This window comes from Hyposmocoma kahamanoa, unplaced genomic scaffold (assembly GCF_003589595.1).
Source record: "Hyposmocoma kahamanoa isolate Upper Pololo Valley unplaced genomic scaffold, ASM358959v1 65, whole genome shotgun sequence".
Classification (NCBI taxonomy): domain Eukaryota; kingdom Metazoa; phylum Arthropoda; class Insecta; order Lepidoptera; family Cosmopterigidae; genus Hyposmocoma; species Hyposmocoma kahamanoa.
The window spans coordinates 15,658,058-15,680,478 of record NW_020653853.1 but is presented as its reverse complement, the minus strand read 5'-3'; the positions used below and the strand labels follow the sequence as shown (position 1 = coordinate 15,680,478).

Genomic DNA, 22,421 nt, shown 5'->3' with positions numbered 1-22,421 from the left:
AATTGTTTCATCGCATTAATACCTGTTATGGGTTGTATTATTTTTGCATAATAACGTCTAATTAATAATAGTACATTTATTGTCTGTACATTTATATAAAAAACTCTATTGCAGGGTCGCCAAGTACTGCTATATTATAGACAAAGAGGTACAAGGGTACCAGAACACCCAAAAGTAACTGATGTCAAGGTGTACAATACTTTATTACATGGATATGCAGCTTCGGTAATTTATTACAATTTTATTGCTTATAATATACTGTACAATATCTTTTCTTTACCTTTTTTGGAAGGATTTTTTGAAAGGTAACATTGTGTGATGTGAAATTACAACAGCAATTTTCTGACAAAATTTCATACTCCATGTTCAAGAATCTTGACTCAAGATACTTTTGGCGATTTGTAGTAACAAGCTACCTTCCACCTCAGGGTCAGCTGGAATACACAAAGGAGTTATTAACTTTCATGCGCGAGGACGAGGTAGCGCCTTCTGCGCAGTCGTATGCGGCCGTGTTTGAGTGCATCGAGCGCAGCCCACTTGTGGATAAAATCTCGGTGCTCAACTTCTATACTAAGGAAATGCAGGAACATGTAAGTTATTTACAATTTGTGCCCAGAAAATAACACTTATCCTCTTATGAATATCATTTAAATTAGTACAGTATTATTAATGTAGATTAGGATACCCAATTTAAGCAATCTCTTAACAACAGTTGTGGCATAGAAGTACTGATGCAATGATCTATTCTACTTTATTCATTCAGACAGACTGCAAAATTTTTCCTACATAATTATACTTATACATAACACAACCATACAGAGTATCTTTGTTTTCAGAATATTACACTAAACGATTTATTAGACAAAACCAAATTCATATCTGATCAAAAAAAGACTGTGCTCAAGGCGATAAGAAGAATCCACCCTCACTTCAAGCCTGCGTACACGCCGCCTATTCTTGATTACAACTGCCCTTTGCTTGATGAACTGAAGCTCGACCAATTTGAAAACAGACAAGGGTTAATGACGTCGTCTGCTGAAGGATTGCTTGACTTTCAAGAAATTAAAGAAATGGGAAAGAAACAATTAGATATTGAAACCAAAGGGTACATTGAAGTACAGAATATAGATGTAAAAGATGAGACCAATAGCAATGTGAAGTTTTATGTAAGTTTCAAATTTATTGTTAGGTTTTTTTTATTTTCTTAATAATTATCTGATCAAAAGAGCGTTTTAGTGCGAGTTCTAATTTTACAGCAGGTGTAAGAAATGAATCTAACGTCCAATTTTTGTCGGCAGCGCGAGAAACTACAACAGACAGAGTCTGAATGGCGAGATGTAATCAAAGAGGCCTTCATCCGAAACCTATGCACGCTGCGCAGTCAGAGCAACGCATCCCACTCGGCCATCACGCTCTACCCTTACCTTAAAGTGCTTGAGGTGAGGATTTTGCTTATTTTTGCAGTGTTACACTATTTACAAAAGCTAAACAAAATATTTCTGCGATACCTAACTATGCGGACCATCTAAACGTTCATTTCTACAACGTTGATGAGTATACGTAAACTTTTTTATTTCATTTCAATTCAGACGAACTTGTTATACTAGCGGTTATTATTGTATGCTAGATGAGGAGATGCTAGATTCGATTCTCGGTAGAACCAATCTGAATATGTTCTGGTCTGAGAGTTCTGAGTTGTACCCCGAAGTTAATTTCGTTATTCTAGTAGTACTCATAGTAAATACTCATACTCAGGAAATTCCTTACTGTAACGCCTTGTAATTGTTGTGATTGTCTGGCACACTTATATACGTGCACTGTTAGATGGAATTTGTTTCATTGTATTTAATAGCAGCAGAGTTCCTTGTGAAAGAGTTGGTCCAGGGAAGTACTGCCACCTTAACTATTTCTGCCGCCAAGCAGTAATGTGAGCATTACTGCGTTCTGGTTTTGAAGGGTAAGGGTGCTGGTGAAATTACAGGCACATGGGACTTCTCAACTTATGTCTCATGGTGACTCATGTCTTTGTGATTTAAAGCACTCCAGTGGTACTGCAACTGTGTTCAGTGTGGTGCAGTAGTGCCTGGTGGCGTGTCACTTACCACCAGGTGCGCGACTTGTTCGTCCCATCACTTGTTTCTCATAAAAAAAACAAAACAATGAACAGTGTGCCACTGAGTCACATTCGCGCAGTAAAGAGCTGGAGGCAAAATGTGTCCTTCAAATGATATGAAGAGTGTATCAAAAATGAAGGTTTTTGTCAATTTATTAATAAAAACTGTATTTTCAGGTGGACCAGTTTGTAGATCTGATAATGGGTGAGATTAGCAAGCTTGTGGATGGCAGCGAGACTTACAGCCCCACTTTGAAACTTTTACAACGCGATCTTGGCACGCAAGTGTATCATAAGTGAGGAACACATTTATTTGAATAAAATATTTACAAATTGCACAACCGATCAAACCGTTATTATAGTATTCATTCTCATTAAAAAGGTACCAAATCGAGCAATTCCGTCGCAACGGTGTAATGAGCAAAATCGAACAGATCTACGAGCAGTATTGCGATTGGTACGTGAATAGACGCCCACTAGATGATGAGGCCACCGCGCTCAACCCGCGTCAGGCTTGGCAGGCCCTCATGCACCGCTACAGGGACGGGTCCAACCTGGACTTGGAGGAAACCCAGTGGCCAATGGAGATGCGCCAGAATATCGGGAAGTTCCTCTACAACATCATCATTAACGACGTCAAGATCGATGTGAACATGTTCAAACCGAAAGCTAAGCAGTGAGTATTGATTGCTGTAAATTTAGCAAAGAACCAATTGTTCTACCAACCGTGGACTCGTAAAATTTGTAGTCGCGACTTGAAAATATACGTTATAAAATAATATTTAGTTGTATTCATGAAATTTCGAAATAAGTTGGAGAAAAAAAGATTTGATTTTTTTAAATACCGAGAATTTAAAAACACTGAAGGCATTGTAATATTTGTTTCTGATCGTAGCACGAATTCCACTTTGGCATTTTATAAGCCTCGTTTACACTCGCCATGATTCTACTACGTACAAATGAGACCCTGTGTCAGCGATTGACGGCTGTCTACTTTTTTAGCTGGTCTACTGTACTGTACGGGACTTGGGCAGTTTTGTTTGGTTTTTTCATAACAGGAAGAAACTGCCCGCCGTGTATAAGGTGCACCGGCCGTGGGGCCGGCTGATCCGCCTGGAGCTGAAGCCGCACCCCGCGCTGGCGCGCCTGTGGGCCGTGGCGGCGCGGCCCGGCCTGCGCATGCGCACGGCGCTGCTGCCCACCAGCGCGCCGCCGCTGCCCTGGAGGCACGCCACGGCCGGCGCCTACTTGGCCACTCCGACGCCGCTTATTCGGTCAGCATCCTTGTGTTTTCATTGTTCTACTACTTCTACAGAGGGCAGCACACCAAGCTTCTCATTTATAGATCTCGTTCTTCTTGTTGTGATATTCGAATAAAAATGCATAGCATGATTTGCTGTTGACTGTACATCAGTAGTAACTACAACGTTGTCAAAACATCAACTGGTATTGATTGACATTTGATTGATAATCCGAGAGTTTGTTTTACAACAATTTTCGTACTTTGCACCTTAAAAACGTGGTCATTGTTCATTTTATTAAAAATTTCGTGTTCTTTTCAAACAGCATGCCGTACTACGTGATGAAACAGTGGAAGCTTCTAGAGTCAGCGCCACCTGAAGCGCTGTACCCTGTGCTCGACAGTCTCAACCAGCTAGGAGAAGTCCCATGGCAAGTCAACACGCCCATCCTCGATCTACAGCTGAAAGTGTTCAGGTTACTTTTTCTTACTACTCTATATAACTTACTTACTTTATGTAACATATATAAGATGGAATGGAAGGATAGGTCATACGAACGACTGAACAGATGCTTGGTCACTTGATAAACGATAGTTCTTAATCGTATTGAAAAAAGACCATACTGACAAAAAATAATTTAATTGTTTACGTATGAAAGTTATTGGCTTTTTTTTATAATATCAAGTCACGGGACGAACAATTCATGTGCGTGATGGTAAGCTACACGCTTGCCCATAACAGTTGCAGTGCCATTCAGAGCTTTAAATCGCACAAATTTGAGGGGCACTGTCACGGGGCCCGTCACCCTGAGACATAAGTTGACAAGTCCCATGTGCTTCTAATTTCACCAGCACCCTTACCCTTCAAAACCAGTACGCAATAATGTTGACATTAATGCTTGGCCCAGAAATAGGTAAGGTAGCAGTACTTCCCTGGACGAACTCTTTCACAGGGAGCTCTACTGCTACTAGGTTGGTATGGTTATGACACACTTAGCCAAAGTTGTTATGAACAATACACGTGATATTCATGAATTTGCACAAATCAACTTTACAAGTTTAGGAATGTACCAAAATAATTAACTGTCTGTGCAAACAAAAACTCGTGGAATGTTTGCGGTGCCATCTATCCTCATATTATGGAACTACATATGTGGTACTTGTGAATAGTGGTTGGTTGAATGTACGTTATTATGAAGACTACTAATTAGTAGTCTTTATAATAATTTCAATTGGAATTCCAGATCGGGCGGCAATAAGAAGCTTGATATCCCGCCTCCTGCCTCGTCACTGGACATGTCTCAGTTCGGCACAGGAGACTCTGGCGGCGCAGCGGGCGCCTTCAAGCGCCGGCTGGCTGTCAACCGTGCGAGGGCAGAGATGCACTCGCTGTGGTGTAACGCACTTTATAAACTGTCTTTGGCTAATCATTATAGGTGAGTTAGTGAAATTTGAATTTAACACGCACTGTTAGGTTAGGTTAATAATCAAATTATCGTAAAAAATTCGTCAAAAGATCGTGTCGATCGTTACTAAAAACAGCGTAAAATATGTTTGTATAAATTATTGTAGTTCTTTTTGTGACCGCTAAGGGCGCCGTATGATTTACCATACACATATTGACCTACCAATAAATGGACATTGGGTTCGCGCTTAAAAGTGTCCGCATCTATAGGGCGTTAAAATCTCATACAGAGCGTCAATCGCGCAACAGTCTCCGTTTGTTCGACTGTCAGCGCGGTTGTCAATCATGCAGTACCATATAATAATAACTTGTAAAAATTACTGCAGTAAAGTGTAAAAATGTCCGAAGTTAACCTAACTTCGGACATTTTTTTCGTGGTTTTTGTATTAGACCCGACGTCCATTTGTTGGTAGGTCAATAACTAGACAACTTATATTATAGTCCGTTCCAATCCATTGTACCAAAAAAGTAAACAATCAGATCATTGACCCGACCATAGATAGCTTAGTGACGGCCATCTGTACTACCAACTACAACAAACAAATCGATTAATTTATTGAATAAATCGATTTGTCTAATTGAATCTGTTGGAATGACTGGGTATTATATAATAAAATGGGAATTGCGTTTTCGCTGCTGATTACTATAAAAAAATATGTGATTCTTCAATACTGAGTGATGATATTACATGAGATTAGAATTTTTTTGTTACGTAACCTATAAAAGCAAATTTAAAATTTCCGTAATCTGATTTTAAATCCTTCTTCAAATCATTACACTTAGATATTCGGTCCATTGTAATTAAATTTTCGATTCACTAATCGATTACAAAAAAAATTTAATTGAATTAACCGAATGAGTTATTTCTGTACGACTCTATGTAGCCATAGACAATCCACAAATCTATATAGATATAACCTGTCTTTTGAAGTAACATATTGCAAATAAAATTTTAATATGTTATTCAAATTAATATTGCTGGAAAAAGTGATGAGATATCAAATTGAAATTTTCAAAGTTACTTATGCCATTTATTCAGTGATTGCATTAGAATTTTAACCATACCGGTTTGTTTGCTTTTCTGGTATACTGGATTGGAACAGATTTTAGACGTAAAATGTACATTTTATATGACATAATGTGACTAATTTTATTGTTTATTTGTGAATATGTATAGGATAGTACGCGGGTGAAATAAATTTTTTTTTTTATTAAATGAAATTGTAGTAATATGGCATTATAAATTACTTTTAATTTTATAACATTTTTACTTGCCGATACCTACAACATGTTTTTGTAATAAGGCTAATAAATTAACTGAATATTATTACTAAAATTTTTATACTTCACTTGTCAGTTTGCTGGTCACATGGTGTATTAAATTAATGTGTTAATCAACTACAACAATTATCTGGTATCAAACTAGGGCATTCCCTGCACTATAAGTACCAGTACCCAGAACACTCAAATCAGAAACCATAAATTATTTTATTGAAGTATTTTTAACCACATTGTTTCAGTTTATAACTTTTTGCTCAATTGAGACTAGTTTCGATCCTGCAGTCAAAAGCTTAAAGGTAAAACCACATAAGTGACATTTTCCACAAAAAATCTCCAAATTATGTACTTGTTACAAGAAAATTACCATCTTACTGCAGATAACACTTATTGAGTTTATAGCGTTTTTGTTATTGAATTTCACCTGTAGAAAGATAATTATTTTGTTACCATAACTATATAAATTAAAATCTTTTTGTGGAAAATGTCACTTATGTGGTTTTACCTTTAAACAGACGATATACAGTTTTGTAGGACTATGTTTAGTTAAGAACATTGTACCCCTTTTTTAATGTGTAAAATAAATAAATAATTAAGAAACTTCATTTCCTAAATTGGTCCTACCGGGAATTGAGAGACCCGAGACCTCTACATCCAACGCCCACAGTGCAAACCGTTGGACCACCTAGGTCGTCAAATTGTCTGATGCTGTAATGTAATGATGTTCTCTTTCTCAGAGACTCTATATTCTGGCTGCCGCACAACATGGACTTTCGCGGGCGCGTTTATGCGTGCCCCCCTCACTTGTCTCAACTAGGCGCCGACACCGCGAGGGCCTTGTTGCTCTTCGCTAAGAAAGAGCCGCTGGGGCCAGACGGGTTGCGGTGGCTGAAGTTGCATGCCGTTAACCTTACGGGGACTATGAAGAAAAGTACCGTCGACGAGAGGTAAATTTGCTTTTATTACAAGGAATATTAATCCTGCTGTTCTTAACAGTCATCACCAAGGTCACCAATTCTTTTAAGAGTCTATACCACCTCAAATGGCTTTGGTTCATTCCGCATAACAGTGGTAAGTGGTGAATCAATCACATTGTAAAATATTGAGGATATATACTGACTACTATATGGGTGAAAACACGATTTCTTAAAATTTTCACATTGGAAAAAAAAACAAATTTACCTCCAAATTTTACAAGAAAACCGCTGTATTTAATAGATACTTTTCGTATGTTAACAAGATGCTTAAGATACAGGTAATAATGTACTTAGTTTAGGCATCGCAACTATACTGGTAGGCTTCTAATAATTAATTGTATAGCTTTATGATTAGTATAATAATTGAGGTTTATTTTTTATTTTTTTTTACCAATTGTATATTAGCTTCCCTTACATTTGTTTTTGTTTTTTTACTTATATTTAGATTAAGTTATGCTGAAATAAATTTATCTAAATTTATCTAAAATTTAAATTTATATAACCAATGATTTTTTTTACATCAACTGAACTAATAATAATTTCGTTTTAAAAAATAAATTCTGAAATAAAGCCAGTGTTCCTGCCACTTGAGCCAAGCAAAATGAACCATATTAGTACGGGAATAATATGAATTCGATCTGGGATATTTTCGACTCTTAAAGAGCAATGTATTATTTATCTGCCTCTGTGGTCGAATGGTTACCGTGCTGTTGTGCCACGCAGAGGTCCCGGATCCGATTCATTTGCCGGGATAAGTATTGCCTACATTTATTTCTCTCGTGAGTTTGGGTATTATTTATGGTTGTCTATGTGTGTCCATGGTGCCCGACATACAGGGTTTCCCTGGTGCGTGGTTATGACTGTGTTCGTTATTATAATATATACACTTTTACTAAAAGGTGTGTATACATTTAAAAAAAGGTTAGTATTCAAAATTTGCCATTTACGAAAGTTTTAATCGTGAAACAAAAAAATTATACAAAAGTACAGTTACCGATTCGGATGTGTGACAAATTCGTGGAAGTAACCCATTCAGTTCTTTCAGATTGTTCCTAACTATTACATTATAAAATAATTATTGAAGAATTTTCTGTTGATCCAGACTAGCGTACGCGGAGAGTATCATGGACAAAATATTGGATTCTGCGAATAATCCGTTGGACGGAGAGGGCTGGTGGATGTCGAGTGAGGAACCCTGGCAGACACTCGCTTGCTGCATGGAGATCGCTAAAGCTTTGCGCTCTCCGAATCATGAAGGTAGGATTCAGTAAAACTAGTAGAATCTAGGTCTCGTAATACACGAATCGTAATACATGGATTAGAGAGAAAACATTGGGGTGCGCCCACGGAAGAAAATTTAAATATAATATAATTTAGACTTTACCCTTTACAGCATACCGTAAAAAAATATCAGTCAGTTCCGAGAGGTCCCGGGATTTGTAAAAGGGAATGTCCATGTTATTCTTTAGTTTAGCTAAATTAACTCCCTCAATTCCGATCATAGGTAATAAGTCAATAAATTAATATTTTCAACTATTCTTCAAAAGCAACGAATACGTAGACACAAATCAGGAGGTAGTAGTTTCGATTATTTTACGCTGCCAATGGCGATTTTCCACACTACAAAGGATATTATCGAGAGTACAACCTTAGGTCGCAATTAATGTGCAGAGTATCTGAGCGGGTTTCCGGTGCATCAGGACGGATCTTGCAACGGGCTGCAGCACTATGCGGCATTGGGCGGCGACGCGGCCGGCGCCGCGGCTGTCAATCTGGCGCCACTCGATCGCCCACAAGATGTCTACAGCGCTGTCGCTACTTTGGTTAGTCACATATTTACGATATTTTAGTACGCGCGAAACGTCTTAAGCCTGATAATATCAACCATGGAAGAAGATACTATACCGATACAAGATAAGTTGACCGAACTGCTAGTTTATTCGACCGATGATTCCCAAAATGTTCTGTATCGATCCCCTTAATGACAGCGGAAAAAAATAGGGGGTACATTGACGGATCTTGTCCCCAGTGTATAAGCTTGATGTACTGTTGACTAGCCCATTTGATTGGTTCTTTTCCAACATTTCTTTGATAATCTCTTTGTCTGCCGATGTGTTCAACCCACATGTCTTATGAGCAACTATACGGGCTATATCTGCCAGATGTCTTCATTTCATAACTTAATTGTGATTATGGAAGAATGACATAAGTGGAGTTATATGTCAAACACGTTTATTGCTACTTTAGATATAGGAAAATATAATCTACATCCTCTCCAATTCTTGTAAAAAAAACGTATGTTATGTTGTCTAATATACAGGTTGAAGAAATGCGTGTTCGTGACGCGGCACTGGGAGTACCCACAGCAAAGGTATTAGAAGGCTTTGTGCGTCGTAAGGTCATCAAGCAGACAGTAATGACCACCGTCTACGGCGTCACCAAGTTCGGAGCTCGCCTGCAGATCGCCAAGCAACTCAAAGGTTTGTCCATTGGTTAAAATAATCCTAGTTGCGAATATCCCACCCTCAACCATAAAGTGACCAAATTAGTCAAATAACATAACATGCCTTCCTCAAACTCGTATCTTATAAAGAGTGATTATTCAGGAGATGACAAAACTTTCTATTTATTTCAAATTTCTTATCAAGGGTGTTAGTTTGGATGCATTTCTATAAGAATAGGTAAAACCAGTATGTGAATATGAAGCCAATTTGACGTGAAATCTGCCTGCAAAATTTGTATTAAGATGACGGTAAGCTTAATATATATTTGAAATTAAGAAGCTAATATATAAATTGAAATGAAATATATTTGAAAAAGTACCAGTAAATTGGAAATTAAATTATTTTTTAGATCTAAATCGCGTAGTACTGCATTTAGCGAATAAAAAATTATCATTTATATTTCCAACTTAAAAAAAATTGAATTACTAATTGTTTTACTACCATGATATTCAATTATTTTTTTGTTATAATTATTATTAACAAAGATCGACCACTTTTCTTCACACAAATTCCTTCGTACCGTTCGGATTCGAATCGACGACGTTTTCTAGCAAACCGTGGATTTTTTCTAAGTGTTCGATCTTAGTTATTAATACTTATAACAAACTAGTGGAGCAAATTTGTTTTAATTTATCATTTGACAAAAATATTTATTTTTCGTATTTTTACACTCTGTTATTGAAGGTGCGATATGTCAGCACGCTTTAGAACCGAAAATCGCCTTTACATGGTACAATTGACTATGTAGCAGTGAAAATACAGGCTATTGATTTTAAATAAACGAGGTGAATCTAGTCAGTAATTTTAATTACTTTTACTATGTTGTACCTGCTTGATCAATATATTGTATGAGGAAAATTCTTACAAAATCTCGAAATTCTTTGTTCTTTAAGTTTATAAAACAAATTGATTCTTGCCGTAAAATTAATATTTAATAGCAAATTATACATCCAGATGAGTTATTAGTAGCAGTAAGCTTACACAAAATATTACATCTAAAAGTAAGTTTATATTGCTATTTTTCTTATTTTATGATTTATTTTGATTTCGTCATTCCCCTCGAATTTTCTGCCCACCCTCTTCTTATTCTTAAAAGTCATTTATTTTAGGGGCCACTATATCATCAAAAACTATTGTACTATGACATTTACAAAAAATAAATACTGTAGTACGTTACCAACTGTCCACCTATACACGACATCAAGGAAAGATTTTCCACCATAGTATCTGTATTTTTATGTACAGTATACTTTTACCATTGTCTTTGCAAGTCTTTCTTTGCGTACTACCACTACAATTCATGTATGGAGTAGGGTGGCCCATACAAATACTAAGTCTTCCTAATATTTTTATAAATATCGAAAGCATGAATTTCGGAATTTCATGACATTTTTTTTTATACAAATGTAAGTGCGCATTTGACCTCCATCTCACCTGATAGAAAGTGACGATGATAAATGATGCCTACTCACTCTCGCCTTGAAAAGGTCCAAGTTATAACGTTCAGGGAACAAGTCAGGCAGGGAATTCGACTCCATAGCCGTTCGCCATATAAATTTCGAAGCGTGACGCTTCGTGCGAATCTTTCGAATATCCACAACATAGGGGTGGAATCCAAGCCCACGTCTAGTCCCCGATGATGGAAAGGGGAAGACGGAGTTAAATCGTGTAATTCCATCATTAAAGTTACTCATATACTAAATGACGACATTTTCATCCTATATGTATTTGTTCCAGACATCGATGAGTTTCCCAAAGACCAAGTGTGGTCCTGCTCGCAGTACTTAACGGCTCGCACGTTCGACAGTCTGCGCGAAATGTTCACCTCCACTAAGCTCATTCAAGACTGGTTCACCGACTGCGCCAAGTCAGTAACTTTCGATAAGTACTACAGAATGGCACTTAAAGAGTTACCTGAGACACGTCTGTACTACAATTTAATTTTTCTTATCGTATCGATGGCATACACTATATTATCGCGGCCCAGAACTTAGCCACACTGTGTTACCATCGTGGTGAAAGGATTTGCTTATCGGCGTAAGTTGAAAGAAATACAATTTGTACATCATTACGGGAAGACTCCTTTCGTGCTCCTCAAAAAATAAAAAAAATATCAAGGATAACTGTCAATTTTAATCACATATGCAACAATTTACATTGTTTAGTGTAAGGAAGCCTGTACCCAGCAGTGGGTGAAAGTAAAGGTCGAGTAAAGGGTCTTGGTTAAGGCTTTATGAGGGTAACCTATCACAAAATTGATTTTTTTTCCGAAATAACGTTTGTTCGAACGTTCATTACACAGAAAACCAAATTATAACGAAACCGTTGTTCTTTCAGTATATGTTGGATGTTTATCGCCAAAACACGATTAGGTTTGGTTAGGTTAGGTTAGTTTAGGTTTAAAAGAAAAACATTTTCCTCTCAAAATTACTTTCGAGGTTATGAAAATTCGAGCAAACGTTATTTTTAGAAAATGTCATTTCGAGCTACTGACAGGTAACCCTTTATGAGAGTAGTCATGTCAAGTCGTTTTTTTAATTTTTTTTTTTATAATACCAAGTGACAGGACGAACAAGTCGTGCGTCTGGTGGTAAGCGACACACCTATCCATAACAGTTGCAGTGCCACTCAGAGCTTTAAATCTCAATGATCTTAGGGGCATTGCCACTGCGCCCGTCATAACTTGACAAGTCCCATGTGCCCGTAATTTCACCAGCACCCTTCTAAGCCGGAACGCAGTAATGCTAATATTATTGCTTGGCGGCAGAAATAGGTAACGTGGCAGTACTTCCCTGGACGAACTCTTGCAAAGAGCTCTACCTACTGTTACTAAAACACATTGTCATTCACAGTCATTCATAGAACATGAGCCCATAGCCTGTCAGTCCGCACCCCTTTATCCATCACAGCCCGCCATATGTAGCAAATTGGCGTCAAAACAGGTCATAAAGTAAGAGATAACCTTTTCCTTCCTTCCTTTAACCTTCAGCTACCGACAACGTTGTTAGGTATTGAAAATGTTAAAAGTTATAAAGCTACCAGAATCTGATGACAAAGACCGAATATAAAAATTGTTATTAGTAGCGATACTAAAATAACTCAAATATATTTGAGTTATTTTTTTTTTTAACATCCAATGCAAGGAAAATGTGGCATTGTGTTATTATTATTTACGTTATTAATTAAAATAAATGCCATTGAATTTATGAATACTATTTATTATTTTATTGCAGTATGTTGTTTTACCTTACAACCTTTTTGGATAAGTGTCTAAATCGAAATGGGAGAATATGCGCTTTTTGCGTAAATAAGTGACGAAAGGTGATATTCTTACTTTTCTTTTAGCCATGTTTTCACATCTAATCGATAATAAATCTACCTATTTGTTTTTTAAATTCCGTGTCATGAGATTCGTTTAGACTTATCGATGATTGTTATGACATAATATTTATTGTCGCTTTAGGCTAATTTCGGGCGTATGCGGTGAGAGCGTGGAGTGGGTGACGCCTTTGGGTCTTCCCGTAGTGCAGCCTTACTACCGGCGCGCTGGGCCCATCGTTACTGCGTCACCAACGCGCGCGCCAATCGACCATCACCAGTACGTATATTGAGCTATATTTGTGGCTATCGGTACAAAAGTGGTGTAACCCACGCTTGGTTTTTTTTTGTACAATATTACTTTGAATGATAGTAGGAAGGCTCCTACTATCATTCAAAGTAGTCTATGCGCACTACTTTGAATGATAGTAGGAGCCTATAGTAGGAGCATGCACACTCATATTTTATACGCGCCCTAAACGTGCGTCATCTGCGTGTATACGCGCCGCAGACGCGCTGTAATAAATTGATTCAAACGTGCGCAAACATCGCGTTGCAAGCTAGAAGCTTATATGTTCCACTGGAGTTTCATGTAGTTGCTTCATTTCCTAAAAGTAACTGAAATTAACAAACGAAACTTAAAATTAAAACTATCTTTTATCACAATGCGCGATACATACCCGCGTCTGCTGACACGCGTTTACTGCGCGTATCCACGAGTCGTTGGCGTGTGTAAAATACGCCATGTGTATACGCTTTAAAGTACATAATTATTATATATTTGGATGCTATTTCCATGTATAAAAAGATTTAATAATGAAATATTTTTTTATGTGTAATATCACGGTGGGAACATATCGCACATGACAACTACATAATATTTGGAAATGAAAGTATTTTTCCGGATTTAAATCGCGTGTATTTGTTTTTTCAAACAAACCGACGTTTCGGTCCCTTTACAGGTCCCATGGTCACGGTTGACTGAGGTGGTACAGTCTTCAACCAGTTATGTCTAATATTGATGCAAACCACTCTATTTTTTCACTATAGTTACAATAGTTATTAATTATATACCTTATTTTTAATTTTACAAAGAAAACATTCCAATTTACGCTATATTAAGTTTTACAAATTATTTTATCGAATGAATTTTTATTAAGTTCATTTTATTATTAATTATTAATAGAAATTAGAATAAACTAAAACATATTAATTAGTACTGCACTCTTATGTCTGTTTGGGATTTTTCATTAGAGGAAATACTGGATCCCAAACTGGTGGAAACCATCTTCCCTGTTGAAATTAGGATGTTTTTTAATTTCAATGGCCTCTCGCAGCATCCTGGGTAGATAATAAAATAAAATAGTTTCATTTTCTAGGTGTAACAATCGATATCGAGTTCTTAGGTTTTCGCGATTGAATACCTAAGAACTCGATACATAATATTATCTCAAAAATTGTGTAATGTTGTATTTTATCTCAAAATTGCGTTATATTAATAATTTATCTCCAAAATTTCGCTATATTTATGTGTCATTCATATACGATTTATTTTAAAGTGACAGACAACACTGTCCCTTTAAAACGAAATAGGTATTATTAATATAACTGAAAGCCATTTTGAGATAATATTATATTAGTTGTCATATGTGATATGCTTCACTAGTTACTCTGAATCTTATAGGTTCACCTGAATCCATGAACAAGTCATGGTTCTTCTTCTTTAGGGTACTCCCAGATCCATGCCTGGTCTGTCTCGTCAAACCATGAAGGGTTGGAGGGCATGCTATTGTACTATCGACAGTTACCTTGTGTGTATATATAATATACAATTTAAAAATCCCTTTTGTCGCTTTCAGACGTCCATGTACAATGAAGCAGCGCAACGCGTTTCCGCCAAACTTCATTCACTCTTTAGACTCCTCGCACATGATGCTGACCGGGCTACACTGTCAAGCCGCTGGCGTCACCTTTGTCTCCGTGCATGATTGTTTCTGGACGCATCCCGCCTCTACTCGTATTATGAACAAGGTGAAATAAATAAATAAAATAATTAATACAATTATGTCCACTACCTCGGTGGCCGAACGGTTACCAAGCCGTACTGCCATGCAGAGGTCCTGGGTTCGATTCCCAGGCCGGGAGAAATATGTGTATGACCTACATTTATTTCTCTCGTGAGTTTGGGTGTAATTTGTGGTTGTCTATGTATGTGTCCATGGCACCCGCGACACAGGGTTTCCCTAGTGCGGGGCTATGTTGAGTGTGTGCGTTATTAATTATGTCCACTGTTCTACCAACCTGTATGTTCTACACTACGCCCAACGCTAAAAACTACACTGCGTTAAAATCCTAATTTTCTTCAATTCCGGAAACTCGGTCTCGACTACTGTTGTGTAATATGTTTGAGTATATGAGTATATATGATTTCTAGTGCTTGAAATCATACTCAAGTCCTGACTTGAGCATTGAGTAGAGGTCTGGAATACGACCCTACGTCACTTAATTAAACACTATTAAAAAACCTACTAAACCAACAGTATTTTTTATTCTGGTAACATAGGCATGGCATGGCAACACTGTAGAGTGGACCTGTAGTATAATCTGTGAACATTGAATAATGATCGTAATAAAACGACGACGCCATTTGAAGTTACACTAAACGCCATTTGTTTTTTACGCATACTATAAAAATTTGAATTAATAAAAAAATTGATTAAAATATCATGTTTTGACTGCCTAAAATGTTTTGAAACCTACTTTTGAAATAGTCTCGAAAATCTTGTTTTTATTAGGATTTTCGTGACCTCGTCTCGATTTTCCTTTTCATGAAACGCGGAAATGCAACAGGACTCAAATCGTTATCGCATTTTCCTATAAATTTAAGCCAGTCTAAATATTGTACAGCATAATATATTTTTTACAGATATGTCGCGAACAATTCGTGGCTCTTCACTCTCAACCGATTTTAGAAGACTTATCTGATTTCCTTGTGAAGAGGTACAGCTATGATGACAGGTATGTATATGTCACAGTAGGATCGCGCAATTTTGTGTTTTCGTATAATAGATAGGGTTAAATAAATAAGGGTTCTTACTAGATGATTCCGGTGAGGTGATTAACCAGATATAACTTATGATAGCGGCACCACAACAGCCGACGCGTTATGTGTAGCTCGGGTTTTAGAGACGCAGCGCGCTACATAGACGATGACGGTGATATAGTAGCTGTTTTTTAGTAGCAGTAGAGAGCTCCTCGTGAAAGAGCTCCTCCGGGATAGTACAGCCACCTTACCTATTTCTGCCGCCGAGCAGTAATATCAGCCCTAATGTGTTCCGGTTTTGAAGGGTAAGGTTGCTGGTGAAATTACAGACACATGGGACTTGTCAACTTATGTCTCAGGGTGACGCGTGATAAAACGCGGTATCTCTGTGCGAGAGTAGCAGTATGTCACGCTTTATGTCGCTCTCGTGTAAGTCGCGTTCAAAAAGAGATATTTCATTGTAATTTAGACCTGATATTAATTGGAGACCGTCGTCTACTCAATAATTTTAATGCATATGTATCATGAGTAAATTTATAAGGAGCTTATTGATTTTATTGAATATTGTGAAGTTCTACAAATATCGAATGCAAAGAAAAATGATACAAAAAAAACCGAAAAATCCCGATATAAAAGATTTGTTACAAACACACAGTAAGGTCTGCTGATTGGATCTATAGTTCGATTGGTAGGGCAGTTGCCCTAGATTGGCATACAGACATACAGAGTCCTGTCAGATCCAAGGAATTTTTCTTTGTATTCGATTTTTATATTGATAATTTATAAGTAGCTGTCAAAGTAACTAAAATTTAATCTTGTCCTTTGACAGATGCACTGAACATATTTGAGTGTTGTTGACATTTGCGCGATTATTTCTCTTTCAGCGAATTGGAAGATCGCAGTGTCGGCGCGTCGAATAAGAAACGCGTGAACAATCTCCTCAAGAAAGTCCCCGGCAAGGGAGACTTCGATCTTTCCAGCGTGCTGCGCTCGGTTTACTTTTTCAGCTGAGCCCTTAGCGCGGTGTGTGACATTTTCATACTTTTTTACAATGTCCACGGTGTTTGTAGTAGACCGATTGCGTCTTTCTAGAATGTATTTAAAGCAGAGTTCAAAGCGAGGAAAAGCATACAAATTTTTAAAATAGAACTTATTTACGATTTCTCAAATATAAAAAAAAAGCAAAGACTGCGCTCGGCCTTTTGTCGGGAAGTCTGAAAAAATACTACGAATATAACACTTGCATACTGTTGACTTTGATTGAAGTTAATGTAAAATGCTAATCTGCATGCAAGTATTTCTTAATCGATATGCGGTTTTAAATGCAACGTCATACGATAGTGCCTTTCACGTTCAATACTTACTTACCACTTTTTGTGTTATTATACATAATGAATTTAGTGTACGTTTATTGACGTACAGTCATAAGCAGAGATTGGAATTGAGGGAGTTAACTTAGCTAAACTAAAGAATAATGTGGACATTCCCTTTTATAAATCCCGGGACTAAATTAGCTAAACTAAATAATAATATAGACATTCCCTTCTACAAACCCGGTACTTCTTGGAATTGATTATAATTGACTAATATGCGTATTATTTATTGTAATTTGAGTACTTTGGCAACAAATTATTATTTCCTATTAAGTATTTCCTACAAATTATTATCTCAAAAAATAATATTGTACTTGTGTTTCTATAGGCACTTACGTAATTAAATACGTGAACTATGTAAAAAATAAACACGAGAAAACGTATATTTTGTAATGTTTAGAAAATAAGCAGAAAAAAAAAATTTATATGCATTGATATTGTAATATGGATTTTGGTTTTTTTTTGGTCATATCACGAAATGGGTATGTCCATAAGTTAACTTCCTCAAGATCACTGACTTAAGAAAGAATTTGGGAAGGTACGTAAAATTGAAAGATGCAATCTAGTTTATGTTAGACTGACGATATTTTTAAGATGGTTAAACTCTGCCTTTTTTATTGTAAGTAATTATTATCAATACGTAATTTTATATTACTACTGCTCTGCTGGCTCAGTGACCCAAAAACATCCGAAACGAGATTACGCCACTTTCTTCGGTCATGTTGCTGACTCTTGCCAATCATTGGCTTGAAGTTCGCGCAGGTGCGCTCCTACGGCGTCGCTCCAGCGATACCAACTAGTTTTTATCCAGTGAGTCGACTCAGTTAGACTATACTCTCGATCTTCTCTCATTCATTCTAAATGATCGAGGCAGGGGAGTCCGTGCGTTTTAGTTGCGCCGATGATGTTTGCCTGGGCGATGAGCTCTTCTAATTTGATACATTATATATTGATGTTTATAACTACTGCCATATTAACATTGTCAACTTGGGGTTAAACAGCTACAATACTCTTGGTTTCCACCGTTTCCCTCTTTCTCTGATTCAAAAGTCCGCGGTATGTCTAAAAGAGTAGAAAAACGGTCAGATCTTTCTCATCACGAGATTGATCTCTCTTCTTAGGTTTGTTATCTGTACACAATAAAAATGCTTCCACAGATTGCCTATACTTTTGTAGAGTAAACAAATTTTAATTACCTAGTTCATATGGGTCTACCTGAATCTCACAAAAATGGGGAAATTTAAAATATCTTGCCACACTTATGAATTATTCTTGTTAATTTCAATATTCTGCGCATGGGAAAAATTATACTTTGGTCCACTACAATTATTATCACATGGTAGACTCATAGTCATTTACTGTTAGTGCCATTTTGTTTTTTCATGTGGTGTGAAAAATTACAGAATAAAATTATTCCCTAAAGAAGAAAAGATGTTGAAAAGGGGATAAAAATATCGACTTTTTTGTGAAATAAAAGTTATTAATACTACAAATCTGGCCATAGAAACATAATTTAGAAAACGGTACCTCGCTAGTTGTATTTATCGTACTGTATTTATTGTACGTATGCCTATACTTATAAAATTTAGCTTGATTATAGTCCGTTTTTATTGAAGATGGAAAAATTTGACATTTGCAGGGTTGCCAGTTTTCGTAAAATTTTAAATAGTCATGTAGCTATTGTCGATAGATTTATCGATAGGTTGGAAAGATGATAATAGTTTCCAAAAAATGTATGAATTGTGAGACTTATAACATTCTAATGATTAGTAATTGCGTTATCGCCGTCTTTACTCTTATTTTGACGTTTGGCCCGCGAGTATCAAAATCAATTCGTAAAGTATCTACAGACGCACGTTCAAATTATTGCCCTATTGTAGACTATGTACAATACCACCTGAACTCGTTTTTATTCATATACAATTTTAATAATGATAGTTGGATTTGGTTATCTATACTGAATTAAAATGAAAAACCACAAAATTTCCCTTTTTTATTTTTAATAGATATGATGAACTTACAAAAGTTGACAATTCAAATGTATATATTCAATATTGTATGTATTCAAATGTATAAATTTTACAATTCAAATGTACTTATAAAATCTACAATTCAAATGTTGACTTAAAATTAAATATGTATAATGCACACTGGGCGGATTCACAAATTACGAAACAAATGTATACATATATACGTGTTTCATATACATTTTTTTTAATTCGAAATTAAATCTCTTCTGTGTTAGACGAGGTAATGGTATCGTCGGAATCCGATACATGTATAATAAATGTATCACATACGTCGTCAATTAAATGGTCGAGTTGGCGCATTTTCGTTTCGACATCGTTGATAACGTGGTCTACACAATTTTTCCACTTTTGTGGCGTTACATTAGTTATCCCTTCTCCAAGCAATATTTTAACTTCATTCATTTTAAAAGTTTTGTTATTTCTTGCGACGTGCCCCTTTACCTGTGCCCAAACTAACTCCGAAAAACCCGAGTGCTGGCCCATCTCTGGTGCGAATTACGCAATTTGACTGTAATGATAGCTTTAATTGACAAACACGTCGTACGCCAAGATTTCTGCACCTAAACAACTACAGCAAGTTATTTAAATAATCTGCCAAAGTGAATATTGATTTGCGAATGATTACCTTGGCAATAGTTGGACCTTCGTTTCGAAAAAAGAATTGATGAACCTTGCGTCTTATGGCCTCCAAATGGAATTCATCGAATTTTTGTATGTAGCTTTTTCGCCTGCCTTTCGGTTTAGGGGGCTGAAAGTTCATATTTTCGCATTTTTCTTTTAGAACTGTATAAACAGTTGAAATGCCCAGAATGTCAGCCGTTTTTTTAGCACATTCTGTTTTACTGGCAGCTTCTAAAAGATTTGGATCGCAACCCTTGTTTTCTTCCTGAACAATGTATTTATATACATTCTCCGTCATCATCTTCTCAGTAGTACTGAGAGCAATACGTTGTCTTTTCTTTCGAGGCGATAAAATGCCCGAAGAAGTGGATGGTCCTGGGTTGTCCATATTGCGATGCAATACGCAACAAATACAGTAACAAAAAAAACTTAACAAAAACTTAACACGATAACAGAAAACAATAACGTGAACTAACAAAAGAAACGTAATAAGCGCGAGCGCAAGTGAGCACATCCGAACAAGCCAAAGAGTGGTAGTCGAATGCGGCAAATTCTGCCGGCCCGCTGTGCCCGTGCGGCAATTTATTTATTTGTTTAAATTTTAGTAGCTACTTTTGTCTATAATAAATAATATAATAACGACTCGCATATACCAATTACCAGCATAAGTAAAGATGACGTATATTTTTATTATACAGTTTTTTACGTTTTTCAATGTTAATTTATAATAAAAAAAATAAAAGCAATAGTAGCCCAGCAGTGGCACGAATAATGGGCCGATGATGATTCAAATTTAACAAGTTCGGACAATCATTGCGTAAGCGTAACCAATATTCAGTCGATAATTCATTCATTCATTCATTCATATTTATCGACTGCAATCACTAGCTACTTGAGATCGGGCAACACTTTTGCGCAACGAATTGTCAAATTTTTCCATCTTCACTAAAAACGGACTATAGAATAACACATATGTCAAACTTTATGAACCAGTGATGGGACACAACATCGAGAACCGATATTAAAATATATCGACTTTTACTCCGTATTTACGACATTTTAATCCGTATTATAATATCATGGCATTAACTACAATGGCGAATAGGCGTGGCGCTATTATTTGTTCATTTTTAGTTTATTCTCCATAGATGTAACCGAGTATACCTAAATAATAGTATATTGGTACACATATTGCATAAAAATTTACCAAAAACACAATTTAGCTCAAAATAACATGAGTAAAACAAAAGTAAATCATCAATCAAATCAACATTTTAAATATTGCTGCCGAACCATTTCATTTCTAGAGTCGATCAACTCACGACTCTCTATTTTCTACGTGTCCCGTCGCAATGTTTTTTCATCCTACGCAATTTATCGTGTGAAGGTGTGAAAATAAACATTAATGGTATTTTATAGTGAATGCACTCCAACAGTGATTTACCAAAACTTTGTGGCGGTAACATAAATATGCAAAATAATTAATGTTTAGTGGTGTTTAAAATAATAATTTGTAATTACAAATTGACGTTTTCCTAATTTTGCCGATCTGTCCAACTAACTTTAACGGAGAATAACATACACAAACCTAACATTTATTTGTTATAAGCATGTTTAAAGAACTATCGGCCATCCTTTGAATGTAAAGATTAGGCTTCGTTGAAAATATAGAAAATGAGGGTACTGTTTGTCAACCACGTTTGTGCACGTTGATTAGTTGAGAGCAATTCAACAGACAATCTGTGATTTTGTTAGATGTTTAATAAAGTAAGTTGAAAAAAGCATTTGTTTTATTGTCTTCTAGTCTAACCATGTTTTTTTATTTTCATTATATTAGTTTCATTTTAAAAAAAAATCAAAATTATGACAGCTAATCAGGAAACAAAATTCAAAATATATTTTATTGAACACGATGTTCAACATTACCATGATACTTGTATATTTTCGTGAAAATACTCCACTGGTTAACTGACTGAGACTACTTGGAATGACTTTTCCCACTAGTTCTATTATTGAAATATAATTTAATAGAACTACTAGGACCACAAACCATGGGACTTTTTGTTTCAGTAGTTTTATAATAGAACTATTCAATAGAACTAGCGGGAGCGAAGGTACGCTGTTGCGCAGTTGGTAAGATCGGTGGCAACAGACGCTGGTTCGATGGAAGAAATTTTTCTTTGTTGTTCGATTTTGGTATCTTCTCATCGTATCGATGGCATACACTATATTATCGCGGCCCAGAACTTGGTCGCGCTAATAACGCCATCAGTAGCCGCCATCGCGCCATTCTGAACTGTGCTTGAGATATGTTTGCCATTGTGGTGAAAGGATTTACCAATCGGCGTAAGGTCGCCGATTGTTAACCAGATTGTGCCAGACGTACTAGAAAATGATTTGTACGCCATTGCGAGGCTCCTTTCGTGCACCCCAACTACTTACGGAGTACAGTCAAGAGC

General features: G+C 36.4%; 1 protein-coding gene across 1 annotated transcript in view; it reads left to right on the top strand.

Annotated features, from left to right (window-relative positions):
- LOC113231323 (DNA-directed RNA polymerase, mitochondrial) overlaps positions 1-17,723 on the top strand; it is a 22,509-nt gene extending 4,786 nt beyond the window's left edge. Inside the window, exons 6-23 of the mRNA XM_026465602.1 lie at positions 115-225; positions 429-590; positions 837-1,166; positions 1,299-1,439; positions 2,291-2,409; positions 2,496-2,789; positions 3,172-3,387; positions 3,680-3,829; positions 4,598-4,789; positions 6,834-7,043; positions 8,176-8,330; positions 8,745-8,896; positions 9,394-9,553; positions 11,315-11,444; positions 13,041-13,175; positions 14,755-14,926; positions 15,822-15,913; positions 16,823-17,723. Coding sequence (XP_026321387.1) covers positions 115-225; positions 429-590; positions 837-1,166; positions 1,299-1,439; positions 2,291-2,409; positions 2,496-2,789; positions 3,172-3,387; positions 3,680-3,829; positions 4,598-4,789; positions 6,834-7,043; positions 8,176-8,330; positions 8,745-8,896; positions 9,394-9,553; positions 11,315-11,444; positions 13,041-13,175; positions 14,755-14,926; positions 15,822-15,913; positions 16,823-16,949 — 3,048 coding nt within the window. The 3' untranslated portion in view covers positions 16,950-17,723. The remainder of the gene's footprint in view (positions 1-114; positions 226-428; positions 591-836; positions 1,167-1,298; positions 1,440-2,290; positions 2,410-2,495; positions 2,790-3,171; positions 3,388-3,679; positions 3,830-4,597; positions 4,790-6,833; positions 7,044-8,175; positions 8,331-8,744; positions 8,897-9,393; positions 9,554-11,314; positions 11,445-13,040; positions 13,176-14,754; positions 14,927-15,821; positions 15,914-16,822) is intronic.
- Positions 17,724-22,421: the final 4,698 nt, after the last annotated feature.